The 15,743-nt window shown below is 39.8% G+C and overlaps 1 protein-coding gene across 2 annotated transcripts in view; it reads left to right on the forward strand.

Annotated features, from left to right (window-relative positions):
* POLG (DNA polymerase gamma, catalytic subunit) overlaps positions 1-15,743 on the forward strand; it is a 103,403-nt gene that overhangs the window by 5,106 nt on the left and 82,554 nt on the right. For both annotated transcript variants that reach the window (XM_077471246.1, XM_077471247.1), the window contains exons 2-6: positions 750-1,375; positions 1,444-1,639; positions 5,731-5,898; positions 9,512-9,658; positions 10,264-10,343. In XM_077471246.1, the coding sequence (XP_077327372.1) occupies positions 795-1,375; positions 1,444-1,639; positions 5,731-5,898; positions 9,512-9,658; positions 10,264-10,343 (1,172 nt within the window). In that variant the 5' untranslated portion in view covers positions 750-794. The remainder of the gene's footprint in view (positions 1-749; positions 1,376-1,443; positions 1,640-5,730; positions 5,899-9,511; positions 9,659-10,263; positions 10,344-15,743) is intronic.

Here is a 15,743-nt window from a genome sequence, read left to right on the forward strand (position 1 = left end):
AGTATGTACGCATTTTATTAATTTGGGTGTTGGTGCCTGAAAAGTCAGTTTTCGGTTCCTTCTTGGCAAGTATGCATCTGGTCCAGAGGAACATGGGTTACTTGTGTCCAGGGGGGATAACAATACTTTATATCAGGGATATGCAATTAGCGGACCTCCAGCTGTTGCAGAACTACAATTTCCATGAGGCATAGCAAGACTCTTAGCCCTTGTACACACGGTGGGAGATTCCGTCGGAATGTGTCCGATCGGAGCGTTTTGTCGGATATTCCGACTGTGTGTGGTCTGCATCGGACTGTTTCTGTCGGAATATCCGTCAGACCAACTTTTCCAACTTGCCGGAAATATTTTCCAACAAAATGCTCCGATCGGACATACTCCGATCATGTGTAGAGAATTCCGATCGGACAAAGTGCCACGCATGCTCAGATCAAATTCCTACACCAAAGCTATTGGCTACTAGCCTGAACGTAGTCCCGTCGTAACGAAATAACGTCATCACGTCGGATTTTCCGACAACTTTGTCCGACCGTGTGTATACAAAATCCGATGGATTTTGGTTGTCGGAATCTCAGACTGTGTGTACAAGGGCTTAGAGCCACACGCATGACACGCAGAGGCAGAGGCATGATGTGACTTGTAGTTTAGCAACATCTGGAGGTCCGCTAATTGCATATCCCTGCTTTATATGAAAGACGGGTATTCTTTTGAAGGTGCTTCTGATTTATTTTTATTTTTTTATTTCCCAGGGTTCTATGAATTCTGTTATCTAAATAAACCATAAAGCAGGCAATATGGACAGATTGCTAAGGAAAAACAGGTATCTGATAAGCTACTGGAAGATAAAGAATTTGAAATGCTGCATGTGTACAATGGCTTCACATTTACCGAGTGAAGATGGTGCACAGGAAGCTCAGCAGAAGCGCATGAATCCTCTTAATATACAGATGCTCTCCAAAGGACTCCATGAACAAATATTTAGAGGTAAACAAGAACAATACTCTAAAGAAAGCATTCAGAAGAGCATAGACCATCTACAGAACCATGGCCTATGGGATCAAGAGACCTCTACTCTCCAGGATGTGGAATTAGAGCTGCCCAGGATGTACGGCGGTAACATTGATGAACATTTCCGAATTCTGGCACAGAAACAGAATTTTCCATACTTGGAAGCAGCTAATGACCTATTACAATGTCAGTTACCAGACCTACCCCAAGAATGGGCCTGGCAGACCGGATGGACTAAGTATACCAAAGGAGGAGGAAGAGAGCAGGTTGACTTCCCAGATGAGAAGGCTCTGGTGTTTGATGTGGAGGTCTGCATGTCTGAAGGACAATGCCCAACTCTAGCTGTGGCGGTCTCCCCCCAGTGCTGGTAAGGCAAGGTTTGTACCCCAATCTAGATTTAGCAAATAACTGTAACTGAACTTTTTTTTTCTTTAGGTACTCTTGGTGTAGTCGGAGATTAATAGAAGAACGATACACATGGTCCAATGAGATATCATTGTCTGATCTCATCCCACTTGAGACATCGCCAAAGTCAAACATTATGAACAAGCACAACTGGTCTGAGAGATTAGTGGTGGGCCACAATGTCAGCTTTGACAGAGCGTACATTAAGGAGCAGTACTTTATAAAGGTGTGTAATGTATATAGTTTTGTGTTTGCATATAGAAAATAATATGTACAATCATCGCCCACTTTATTAAGTACACCTGTTCAGTTGCTTGATAACAACACAAATTGCTAATCAGCCAATCAAATGGCAGCAACGCAAAGCATTTAGGCATCTAGACGTGGTGAAAGCGACTTGCTGAAGTTCACACAGAGCATCAGAATGGGGAAGAAAGGGAATTTAAGTGACTTTGAATGTGGCATGGTTGTTGGTGCCAGGCGGGCTGGTCTGGGTATTTCAAAAACTGGTGATCTGGGATTTTCACACACAACCATCTCACGGGTTTATAGAGAATGGTCTGAAGAAAAAGAGAAAATATCCAGTAAGTGGCAGTTGTGTGGAGGAAAATGCCTCGTTGATATCAAAGGTCAGAGGAGAATGGGCAGATTGGATCGAGATGATAGAAAGGCAACAGTAATTCAACTAACCACTCGTTACAACTAAAGTATGTAAAATACCATCTCTGAATGCACAACACATTGAAACGTGAAGCAGATGGGCTACAGAGGCCAAAGACCACACCGGATATCACTCCTGTCGGCTAAGAACAGGAAACTGAGGCTACAGTTTGCACAGGCTCACCTACAATAGAAGATTGGAAAAACGTTGCATGGTTTGAGTCTCGATTTCAGCTGCGACATTCAGATGCCTTGTATCAACGGTTTAGGCTGGTGGTATACTGGACAATAAGGTCACTGTACTCCAATGGCCTCCACACTCACCAGATCTCAAGCCAATAGAGCATTTTTGGGATGTGGTGGAATGGAAGATTCGCTTCTTGGATCTGCAGCAACTGTGTGATGCTATCATGTCCATATGGACCAAAATCCGAGGAATGTTTCCAACACCTTGTTGAATCTACGAAGAATTAAGGAAGTCCTGAAGGCAAAAGGGGTCCAACCGGTACTAGCAAGGTGTATCTAATAATGTGGCCGGTGAGTGTATATTGTAGTACTAGAAAACAAAGAAACGCTATTCAGTGGGCTGTTATAGTTCATAGACTTAGATAAAAAGAAAGGAGTGCCCGGTGTCCAGAGAAATGTGACTTCTATAATATGATTCATTGACCTTTTATTAAAAATTATCAACATGTACATCAAAGCCAATGCGTTTTCAAGAGAATAGACTCCCTCTTCTTCAGGGCTCCTTGCCGCTCCTGGACTACCATGGGGGAAGGTTGAGCAGATATGGGCTACTGATAGGCCTGGTAATTCTTTACATGTACTTTCACTTAAATGTTGAACTGCAGCATAGTGATTGTAATAGACTGGGATAATGTGACCTGGTTTATTGTTGGTACAAGAAAAAAATACAATGCATCCAAGTTTTAGTCTTTCATTGTAAAGCTTGTTTTACTGTTTATTGCATTGCAACTGTTATATGTTATGTATACACTGATGCCATGCATACACGAATAACACAGCTATTGTATGTACAATCAGAACAGAACTATTCCTGATGACTGCAGGACAATTTATCCTTGGAATTGTATACCTGTGGTGTCATTTTTGATAGCTGACTATGCAAAGTGGTTTATGGAAGATGTGTAATATTTGTGATATCCCATTCACTCCTCCAGTGTTTTGTAGCTTGAAGCTTAAAGGAGAATTCCAGCCTGAGCTCGTTAGGCTGGGCTTCTCCTATGGGTCACAAGAGTGCAATTTGTTTTGCACTTCTGTGACCCGTCTTCAGAGGAGAATGGTCTGAAGTCCGCTCTCTGCTGACCTCACAGGAATCGGTCCAGGCACTGCGTCATCCCGACTCTGGAAGTCTGGATCTGCCAGATGCCTGGACTGAAGGCCGTCTCAGTGAGCCGCTGAGACAGCCGCTCCTCGCCCCTCCACAGCTCAGCACTCCAATGTGCGGTCATCATCGGTGGTGTTCAGTGGCGGCAGGGGAACAGATGCAGCATCGGTCTGATGCTGCATCCACCTAGGTATGTGTGAATTATTATATTATATTTATTTATTTTTATTTATTTGTGTATTTATTTAACATTTTTATTATTATTATTATTAGTAGTAGTAGTAGTAGTAGTAGTAGTAGTAGTAGTAGTAGTAGTAGTAGTAACACCCTAACAATAAATAACCCTAACCCCAACTCCTAACCCTAACTTCATCTTAACTCTAACCCCTTAACCTAATGAAAAAATATTGATAATAAAAGCTAAAAAAGCTGAAATGCCTAGCAAAAAATCATGCAACGGATAATCGTTTTCTCTACTGGCTAATAAAAAATTGGCAAAGCTCAAAAACACTATAAACCCCCCCCCCAAAAAAATAGGCTCTAGTACTTTCCACTCTACTTGTTCCAAGGTTTATTATTTGCTGTGGTCAGATGATTGTTGTCTATCAACAAGTCACATTTGCCAGAGATGTAATATATGTTGCAATAAAAAAAAATATTAAGACCCCTTTCACACTGGGGCGTTTTTCAGGTGCTTTAGCATTAAAAAAAGCGATGTAAAACGCCTGAAAGAAGCCTCATCTGCAAACCCAATGTGAAAGCCCGAGTGCTTTCACACTGAGACCCCTTTCACACTATGGCATTTTTCAGGCGCTTTAGCGTTAAAATAATCGCCTGTAAAGTGGCTGAAAGAAGCCTCAACTGCAATCGCTTTTAACCCTTTATTTGGCCACTAGCAGGGGTTAAAAGTGCCCCAATAGCGCTTGAAAAACACTGGTAGACCCCTTTCACACTGGGGCGTTTTTTAGGCGTTTTTCAGGCACTTTAGCGTTAAAAAAAGCACCTGTAAAGCGCTTGAATGAAGCCTCATCTGCAATCCCAATGTGAAAGTCCAAGTGCTTTAAGAGCCCTTTTACACTTCCAGCGCCCTAAAAAACACTCGTAAAGCGCCGCTTAAACTAGCGGCACTTTACCAGCATTTTTCAAGCGCTAGTGGGGTGCTTTTAACCCCTGCTAGTGGCCATATAAAAGGTTAAAAGCACCCACAAAGAACTGCTGGCAAAAGCGCTTTGCAGGTGCTTTTCAGGCGTTTTGCAGGCGCTTCCCATTGATTTAAAAAAGGGCTCTTAAAGCACTTGGGCTTTCACATTGGGATTGCAGATGAGGCTTCTTTCAAGCGCTTTACATGGTGCTTTTTTAACGATAAAGCCCCTCAAAAATGCCTAAAAACCACCCCAGTGTGAAAGGGGTCTACCAGCGTTTTTCGAGCGCTATTGGGGCGCTTTTAACCCCTGCTAGTGGCCAAATAAAGGGTTTAAAAGCGCCCACAAAGCGCTGCTGTCAAAAGCGCTTTGCAGGCGTTTTGCAGGCGCTTCCCATTGATTTCAATGGGAAGGGCGCTTTAGGAGCGGTCTATTCAACGCTGCAAAGAAGCTGCTTGCAGAATTTTTTTTTTTTTTTTTTTGAAGCCCTGCCAGCGCAGCGCCTCAGTGTGAAAGCACTCGGGCTTTCACATTGGGATTGCAGTTGAGGCTTCTTTCAGGCTCTTTACAGGCGCTTATTTTAACGCTAAAGCGCCTGAAAATCGCCATAGTGTGAAAGGGGTCTCAGTGTGAAAGGACTCGGGCTTTCACATTGGGATTGCAGTTGAGGCTTCTTTGAGGCGTTTTACATGCGCTTTTTTTAACGCTAAAGGGCCTGAAAAACACCCCAGTGTGAAAGGGGTCTAAGGGGTTGTAAAGGTTTGTGTTTTTTCACCTTAATGCATCCTATGCATTAAGGTGAAAAAACGCCTGGAAATGATGCCTCCCCATTGGGAGCCATTGGCTCGGCTGCTGTGAATCACATTCAATGACGCGGCCGTCATGGGGGGAGGACCGAGTCATACACTCTGTGTCTATGAATGCAAAGCGTGGTGACAGGGAGCGCGCCCGCAAGCTAACCCCCTCGGGACAGAGCTTTCCAGAGGGGAGGTGCCGAGATAGCCACCAAGGGACCCCAGAACAGGAGGATCGGGGCCACTCTGTGCAAAACGAACTGCACAGTGGAGGTAAATATGACATTCTTGTTATAAAAAAAAAAAAGCACCCATACAGCCCCTTTAAGGTGAATACCATGAATTTATGACTAAAACAATTATTTTTTCTTAGGGCTCTAAGATGCGCTTTATGGACACAATGAGTGTGCACATGGCTATCTCAGGCCTAACAGGATTTCAGCGCACTTTATGGATGGCCAGTAAATACGGGAAGAAAAAGGGATTGCAGGAGGTCAAGCAGCACATCATGAAAATTCGACACAAGTATGATGGCCCAGCTGTAAGTCTGTTAAACACTTAAAGTGTCATTAAACCCAGAATATGAAAAACTCTCATTACATGCTATATAACAGTGTGCGCATACTCACTAAAGCATTTGTTTTGTGTAGAGTAGAATATACTTGGTTAAATCTGCCTTCAGCTGTCCGTCCCATCTTCTCTGTGTCCCCACTGTTGAGATTTTATAAACCAGCTTGTGTCCTCTACAGAGCATTCTCAATTTCAGTTTGATTCTAGGCTCTTAATTTTCCTCCTTTTTCTTATCTATGCAGCCGACGTGACTATAGAGCAGTGATGGCGAACCTTGGCACCCCAGAACTACATTGATGCTCATGCACTCTTCAGTGTAGTGGAGCATCATGGGAAATGTAGTTCCAAAACATCTGGGGTGCCAAGGTTCGCCATCACTGCTATAGTCATACATGTGGGCGTATACACAGCAGTAAATGACCCTAGTCCTCCCTCCTCCCCCCCTCCTTTCCTCTTTCTTCCTGTCATGCTTGTGGCTGTCAGAGTCTTGCTATGCCTCATGGGACTTGTAGTTCTGCAACAGCTGGAGGTCCGCTAATTGCATATCCCTGTCCTAGACTCTGCCTACACTACTTGTTCATGCATAAAAATACACATTGTACAACAGTTTTTTTTTTAATATTTATAATTTCCTTTTTGAGTTGCTCTTCTTAAAGTGGTTGTAAACCCTTACAAACCACTTTGACCTACAGGTAAGCCTAGATTAAGGCTTACCTGTAGGTCCAAGCAATATCTCCTAAACCTATATGGTTTAGGAGATATTTGCCCGAAAACGGGCACCGCTGTCTACGGCGCATGCGCCGTAGACAGCGGCGCGCAGGCGCACTGAACGCGGCAGTTCCAAAAATGGAGCTGCCGCATTTGTCGACTCCCGTGCGCATGCGCGGGAGTGACGTCATCGCCGAATGATAGCGGCGGAGCTGCGAGACGCCACCAGCAAGATGGATGCGGCGGACTACAGGGGACAGCACGACTTCGCTGGCTCCCGTGTCAGGTAAGTGACACATAATGGGCTACTATGCGATGCATGGTAGTCCATTATGCTTTACCTTTGCAGGGAAAAAAAGAGGAAGTAAACTCATCAGGGTTTACTTCCTCTTTAACCACTTGACCTCCAGAAGATTTAGCCTCCCCCTTCATGACCAGGCCATTTTTTGCAATACGGCCAATCAGTAAGCCTGTTGCCAGTTTCTCAATGACTGTGTTTGCATGGGCACATCAGCCCATTTACAGTGCATCTGGAAAGTGTTCACGGTGCTTCCCTTTTTCCACATTTTGTTATGTTACAGCCCCATTCAAAAATGGATTCAGTTCATTATTTTCCTCAAAATTCTACAAACAATACCCCATAAAGGCAACGTGAAAGAAGTTTGTTTTTGAAATCTTTGCAAATTTCTTAAAAATAAAAAAAATGCAAATGCAAAAAATCCCATGTACATAAGTATTCACAGGCTTTGCTCAATACTTTGTTGAAGCACCTTTGGCACCAATTAGAGCCTCAAGTCTTTTTAGAGTTTGGTGCTACAAGCTTGGCACACCTATTTTTGGGCAGTTTCTTCCATTCTTCTTTGCAGGATCTCTCAAGCTCTATCAGGTTGGATGGGGAGCGTCGGTGCACAGCCATTTTCAGATATCTCCAGAGATGTTCAATCGGGTTCAAGTCTGGGCTCTGGTTGGGCCACTCAAGGACGTTCACAGAGTTGTCCCATACCCACTCCTTTATTATCTTGGCTGTGTGCTTAGGGTCGTTGTCCTGTTGAAAGATGAACCTTCGACCCAGTCTGAGGTCCAGAACGCTCTGGAACAGGTTTTCATCAAGGATGTCTCTGTACATTGCTGCATTTATCTTTCCCTCAATCCTGACTAGTATCCCAGTTCCTGCCGCTGAAAAACATCCCCACAGCATGATGCAGCCACCACCATGCTTCACTGTAGGGATGGTATTGGCCATGTGATGATTGGTCCTTAGTTTCCTCCAGACATGACACTTGCCATTCAGGCCATACAGTGCAATCTTTGTTTCATCAGACCAGAGAATATTTGTTTCTCATGGTTTGAAAGTCCTTCAAGTGCTTTTTGGCAAACATCAGGCGGGTTGTCATGTGCCTTTTACTGAGGAGTGGCTTCCGTCTGGCCACTCTACCATACAGGCCTGATTGGTGGAGTGCTGCCGAGATGGTTGTTCTTCTGAAAGGTTCTCCTCTCTCCACAGGGAAACGCTGAAGCTCTGTCAGACTGACCATGGAGTTCTTGGTCACCTCCCTGACTAAGGCCCTTCTCCCCCAATCGTTCAGTTTAGCCAGGTGGTCGGCTCTAGGAAGAGTTCTGGTGGTTCCAAACTTCTTCCATTTACAGATGATGGAGGCCAGTCTGCTCATTGGGACCTTCAATGCTGCAGAAATGTTTCTGTACCCTTCCCCAGATCTGTGCCTCAATACAATCCTATCACGGAGGTCTACAGACAATTCCTTGGACTTCGTGGCTTGGTTTGTGCTCTGACATGCACTGTTAACTGTGGGACCTTATATAGACAGGTGTGTGCCTTTCCAAATCATGTCCAATCAACTGAATTTACCACAGGTGGGCGCCAATCAAGTTGTAGAAACATCTCAAGGGTGATCAATGGAAACAGGATTCACCTGAGCTCAATTTTGAGTGTCATGGCAAAGGCTGTTCATAGTAATGTACATGAGATTTTTTTTTCTTTTTAATGAATTTACAAAGATTTCAAACAAACTTCTTTCACGTTGTCATTATGAGGAATTGTTTGTAGAATTTTGAGGAAAATAACAAATTTAATCCATTTTGGAATAAGGCTGTAACATAACAAAATGTGGGAAAGTGAAGCGCTGTGAATACTTTCCAGATGCACTTTGAATAGGCTGCTGTACTTATGGAAAAATCGGGGAAAAAGGTCCTTGCACTCTTTCCAGAATCGCAGCCTCAGGGAAACCGCAGAGAGCTATGAGGTTCCCAGCACAGGAATCCATGCTGCAGTTTCCATTGCTTTGGGCTATTAACAGCAGCGTGTTTTTGATGGTAATATATTCCCTGCTTAAAATTAAGGTAAAAAAGGTGTCAGTAGTTGTCTCGCCCCTCACCTCAATAAACACCTTTCTTGATCCAGCGCTATGCCCACCTGCAGCGGTGCTCTCCCTTTTTCCTCTTCTCCCAGGACACAGAGGCAGCAGTGGGAGCCATTGGTTCCTGCTACTGTCAGTCAAATCCTGTGTGGAGGGAGCTGGGGGAGGGGACGTGGGTGGAGCTGCGCTGTGTATGTCTACGGATGCACACAGCCTGGCTTGGGAGTGCGCCCACAAGAGTGCCCCCATAGCAGCTGGCTTGCTATAGGAGCACTCACAGAAGAGGAGGAGCAGAGCGTGCCAGAGGGGGAACCCAGAAGAGGAGGTAAGAGACTGCTCTGTGCAATACTATTGCACAGAGCAGGTAAGTATAACTTTTTTTTTTTTTTGATAGGAAACAAAATGAAAAGTTTTCACCACTTTACAGTGAACTCTTCTATTCCCCAAGCATATAAATATAGTGGCACTTGTTCTTTTGTATTATTGCATGTCTCTTTGCAGATCAATTCATGGGACTGGGTAAATATAAGCAGCATTAACAACCTGGCTGATGTCCATGCTCTGTATGTTGGAGGGCCACCTCTGGACAAGGAAAGCCGGCAGCTGTTTGTAAATGGAAGCATGGCAGATATCCGAGCAGAGTTCCAGGTGAGAAAACTTTGATCAAAGTTACATTTCATGGGGCCTATCCTGTTTGATGGTTATTTAGCATTAATGGAGGTAATAAAAGACCATTGGAATCAGATTGGCAGTGATAATTGGGGTTGATTTACTAAAACTGGAGAGTGCAAAATCTGGTGATGATCTGCATAGAAACCAATCAGCTTCCAGAATTTTTATTTTTTTTCAAAGCTTACTTAAACAAGCTGAGTCAGAAGTCAGAAGCTGATTGGCTAACAGATTCTGCACAGTTTTAGTAAATTGCCCCGATTTGTAGGCCTAGATTGTGTGTTCCATATCTCATAAACTATCAACAGGTACTGTAGGTGGAGTGCTAAACGTTACTAGTGATATATACCTTGCTTACTGTTAAAGTATCCATATTCTTTATTTTTATGTATGTCTACTGTATATTCTTAGTCTTTGCAGCTATATTTGTTTGAAAAGTCCTTAGGTGTATTTTTTTTTTTCCCATTTATTTTATCCATTCAAAGTTTATTAAAAGAGAATCACAAGATATAGATACAGAACAGCAGTATATATTATGTTTTTGGTGTAATGTAAAGTCTGTGCTTTTCTTCTCGGCAATGTAGACTCTCATGAATTATTGTGCCCAGGATGTACAGGCAACACATGAAGTATTCAGGGAACAGTTTCCACTTTTTATGGAGAGGTAATCTACGTCTGATATTTAGTGGTTGCAGATTTGTGGTAAACGTTGAAGATCCCAATGTCTGTGTTTCAATACAAAGGCTTCTAATATCCTGCATCATAACTGAACGAGCTATTGAAATGCCTATTCATTTTTGGTCAGCGGCCGTTAATCCGCCAAGTAAAGGGAGGTCAAACACAGAAATGTTTATTAACCTCCTCAGCCCCGGAAGATTTTACCCCCTTCCTGACCAGAGCACTTTTTGCGATTCGGCAGTGGGTCGCTTTAACTGCCAATTGTGCGGTGTGGCACCCAAACAAAATTTACATCTTCTTCTTTTTTTTCCCCACAAATAGAGCTTTCTTTTGTTTCAAATTTCTCTTTATTTATTTTTATAAAACATACATTCAAAAATTTTCCATTCAATTTTCACATCATTATAAAACATTCCCCATACAAAAAAAAAAAAAAAAAAGAAAAAAAAGAAAAAAGAAAAAAACAAAAAAAAAAAAAAAAAAAAAAAAAAATATAATTGTCAGTACTAATCCATTCAATCCCCCTCCCTTACATAAATTCCCACAATTTTCCTGAGGTACTCAATTCCTCCCATTTCTTCCAATAGTCCGACATCGGTTTTTCTACATATCCCTCTTGTCTAATCTGTTTCTCCATGAAACACACCTCGCTCATCTCATAATTCCACTCTACTATTGTTGGGGCTACTTCCTTTTTCCATTTCTGTGCTATTACGGTTTTAGCTATTGTAGTTATTTGATACAAAAATTCCATCTCTTTTCGTTTTAGTTTTCCAGATGTATGGGAGAATAATATTGTCTTTATATCAAGATTTATTCTTATATCCGTCAGTTCCTGATATATTTTTATTATCTTAACCCAAAATATTTTTATCTTCCAGCAACTGTACCAGATATGTTCTAGAGTACCCTTCTCATTCTTACATCTCCAACATAATTCAGAGTTCCGTTTATTTATTTTGTTCATAATCACTGAGCTTCTATACCATCTTAATAGAATTTTATAATTTTTTTCTTGATATTTAATAGCTAAGGATGTTTTATATATTCCTTCAAATACCTCTCCCCACTCTTTCTCTGTCAACTCCTGCCCTATTTCTTCCTCCCATTTTTTAATTCCTGCTATTTTTTTAATATCCCCACCAGGAAGTAATAGGTTATATATCTTAGCTAATTTCTTATTTGCTTTATCCTTATTCATTGCTATTTGTTCAAATATGGTTGGTGGTCTATTAATCATTATCTTTATTGGGTCAATAAATGCCCTCAGCTGTAAGTACTGAAACCATTTGTTTTTATACTCTTGCCCCAATTCCTGAAACGTTGGAATATTTCCATCATTTAGGATTTGTATTATCCGCTCATGTTCCTCTATATTCCATTTCAAAAATGTATTGTCCTTTATAGCTGGCCTAAATTCGGGATTACCAAATAAAGGGGTCATAGGGCCTATTAAAGATGATAGTTGTTTTTTCTTTATCATATCGTCCCAGATTTTTAAAGTTGTTTTTACAAAGATAGGCATTTCCTTCCTCTCTGGTCTTGACTTAGGTTTTATCCATGGCTGGTGTTTTATTTTAGCCCCTAATATGTCTTCCTCCAATTTTATCCATTGCTTGTCTTTTTCATTATGCTGCCAATCGATTATTCTCATTAAAGAGGCAGCTTGTGAATATTTTAAAAAGTCAGGCAATGCTAATCCACCATTATTTTTCGTTCTAATTAATACCTCCCTACCTACTCTAGGGGTCTTATGTGCCCATACAAAGCCTTCTACCATTTCTTTCAGATCTTTCATAATTTTTTTTGATGGTATAATGGGTACCGTTTGAAAGATATACAGCATTATTGGCAAAATCTCCATCTTTACAATGTTTATTCTCCCAAACCATGAATGGGTTATTTTATCATATTTGCCTAGAAGTTTCTTTACCTTCTGAACTGCCAAGTTGTAATTCACATCTTGCAAAAGTTTTAAATCTCTTGGAATATATACTCCCAAGTATTTTATCGCATCTTGCTTCCATTTAAACGGAAAATTCTTTTGTACAATAGTTTGATCTTTCTCTTCTAATGTAATATTCATTAATTCAGATTTGTCATAATTTACTTTGAAATTACTAATTTCACCAAATCTCTCAAGTTCTTTTATTAAATTTGGTATAGTAATTATAGGGTTGGTTATATATAATAGAAGATCATCTGCATAAGCAGCCATCTTATATTCTTTGCCTTTAACCTTTATCCCCGTAATATCTTTGTTTATTCTTATAGCCTCCATAAGATGTTCCATCATCATAATATATAAAAGTGGTGATAAAGGACACCCTTGTCGGGTTCCATTTGATATATTTATATACTTTGATAATATCCCATTTGCTCTCACTTTAGCCCTTGAGTTCTTATATAGGGCCATGATCCTTCCTAACATCTTGGGTCCCATCGCTGTTTGCTTCAATACTTCCTCTAAGAACTGCCATCCCACCCTATCGAATGCTTTTTCAGCGTCTATAGCCAGTAGGCAGGTAGGGATGGCAGTTCTCTGAGTGTATTCAATAAGCGTGCATGTTTTAATGATGTTATCTCTTGTCTCCCTCCCTTCCATAAACCCCGTTTGTTCCAAGCTTATATTATTTGAGATAATGGTCGTTATTCTTTTGGATAATATTTTTGAGAATATTCTTATATCTAAGTTAGTCAACGATATAGGTCTATAATTTTTACATAGTGATTGATCTTTTTCCGGTTTTAATATTAACACTATATGAGCTTCTGTACCTTGTATCGCAAATGGCTGATCTAAAGATATAGAGTTAAATGTTTCCTTAAGTATGGGTATTATTTGATCCTTGAATGACTTATAGAATCTAGCTGTATACCCATCTGGGCCTGGACTTTTTCCCAGAACAAGTTCTTTAATAGTCTGTTCAATTTCCTCTGTTGTAATTTCTCCCTCCAACCCCTCCATCTTTTCTTTTAAACAGTTAAATATAGCCATTTCCTTTACATATTTTTGTATATTCTCCCTTTTATCTTCTCCTTCCTGATGTTCCTGACCATCTTTTATATTGTATAATTTAGAATAATATGTATGGAAGGTTTCAGATATTTCCTCTGGGTCATATGTAAGTTCCCCATTTGGTTTTACAATTTTCTCTATATAACTTGGGGGTTGTTGCTTTTTTAGTGTTCTGGCTAATATTTTCCCAGGTTTATTACCAAATTTGTACCACTGCGTTCTATCCTTATCTCTTATTCGAAGGGAATCTTCATCAAGCACTGATTGTAATTCCAATTGTTTTTCCTTTAGTCTAGCTCCATCACACGGTTTCCTACTTACTTTATGCAGTTCTTCTAATTCTTTGATCTCACTTTCCAATTGACATATTTTTTGTGTTTTTTCTTTTTTTATTCTTGCTCCGTGCTTGATGAATATTCCCCTCATAACACATTTTAATGTTTCCCATTGCGTTGGAGGTGAGGTTTCATCCCTTTCATGAATTATCAAAAATTCTTTTATAACTTGTAGTATTTCTGCCTCACATTTTCTATCTTTAATTAAATTATCATTCAATCTCCATGTCCCATTCCTTTTCTTCGTTTCAATCACTGAAATTTCCATATATATTGGGGCATGGTCTGACCAAAGGAATCCTCCTATTTCTGTTACTGGTTTCATCATTAAACCCTCTTTATTTATAAAGAAATAATCCAATCTATGATATGAGTTATGTATATTTGAATAGTATGTGTAGTTTTTTTCGTTTTGATGTTGAGCCCTCCATATATCTATTAATTGATATTTTTTCAATGTATTCTTAAATTCCTTTATTCTATTGTTATTGTTATTTTTTTTTTTTTGTAATTGAGTATTTGTAGTGTCTTTCTTTACATCCATTACAAAATTTATATCACCACCCACTATTACCACTCCTTCCGCCTTCTTCATTGCGTCCGATAGGGCTTTCGTACCATTCTCTATTTGTCCATAATTAGGAAGATACAAATTAACTATAGTGAATTTCTTTCCATATAACATAAACTTTATTATTAAAGATCTCCCGTCTTTGCCTTCGTATTTTTGTAGTATTTGGACCGGCAAGTCCCTATGGAACGCAATTGATACCCCTTTTGATTTGGAATATGGAAATGTGTCATGTAACCATGTACTATAATTTCTATTGTTGATTTTAGGTATATGATCTGAGCGGAAATGTGTTTCCTGAAATAGCACAATGTCTATTTTCTGCTTATGTAGGAAATTTAGAATTTGATTTCTTTTAGCAGGGGAATTAATACCTCTTACATTAAAAGAACAAAGCTTGACACTACCCATAAAAAAAAAAAAAAAAAAAAAAAAAAAAAAAAATAAAATAAAATAAATAAATAAATAAATAAATTTCCAACAAACAATAATCTCACTTAGAATTACCTCTGTCTATTTCGACACAGATATTAGATATTACAAACCCCCTATCTCTCATTCATTCCTTAACTTACGTTCCCCACCCACCCTATCCCTATCTCATATACACATCCACTTATCTTCCCCACTTCAATTCCCACCCCCTATGACACCTCTTAACCCCTATATATTGACTCTATTAGTCTATCTCACCAAAGGTGAGGTCCCTATTGAGGGGGTATTTAAGACTACTGATCCAGATATACTACCATTTGGTCTATGCAAGCTACTTATAATCTCTTCCCTTTCTTTCCTCACCCCACTTCTCCACCGATCCTCTGTTTATTTTCTTTCTTGGCTGTCCCTAGTTCTTAATACTTCTATCATTACTGAAAAAATATCAGGGATCATAGGGAAGAAGAGAAAAGAAAGAGGAGAGAGGAGGAAAAAAAAAAAAAAAAAAAAAAAAAAAAAAAAGCGGGGGAGGAGGGGAAAAAGGAAGAGGGGGGGGAGTCCCCCTTGAATTTATATATATTTTTTTTTTTTATATATAAAAATTAGTGCAAAAAAAAAAAAGGAACAGAAAATAGAAAGTGATTATAAATTAATATACAGTTACCCTATCTATACCCTCTTAATACTCTTACACATATATATGTATACATACACATACATACATATATACATACATATACATATGCATATATACACACATCTACATACACACATCTATTTCTTTCCATTTCTTTTTCTTTTCTTTCCCTTCCCCTCATCTCAAAATCATCCCCATTGTGTATATATTGAAAGTGCACAAAATACTGTTATTATTTATAAATACGTCATACTTCACATCCTATTATTCTATTTATATTATTAAATTACTATAAATTACCATCATTTCTATTTTGTGATATTATTCCTCCTGTGCTTCTTTTAGTGCCATACCCATTATCATCCATTTTTTTTTTTTTTTTTTTCCCC

This window comes from Lithobates pipiens, unplaced genomic scaffold, assembly GCF_037356315.1.
Source record: "Lithobates pipiens isolate NorthernLeopardFrog02 unplaced genomic scaffold, aLitPip1_a1.2 Scaffold_8, whole genome shotgun sequence".
In the NCBI taxonomy this organism is placed as follows: Eukaryota; Metazoa; Chordata; class Amphibia; order Anura; family Ranidae; genus Lithobates; species Lithobates pipiens.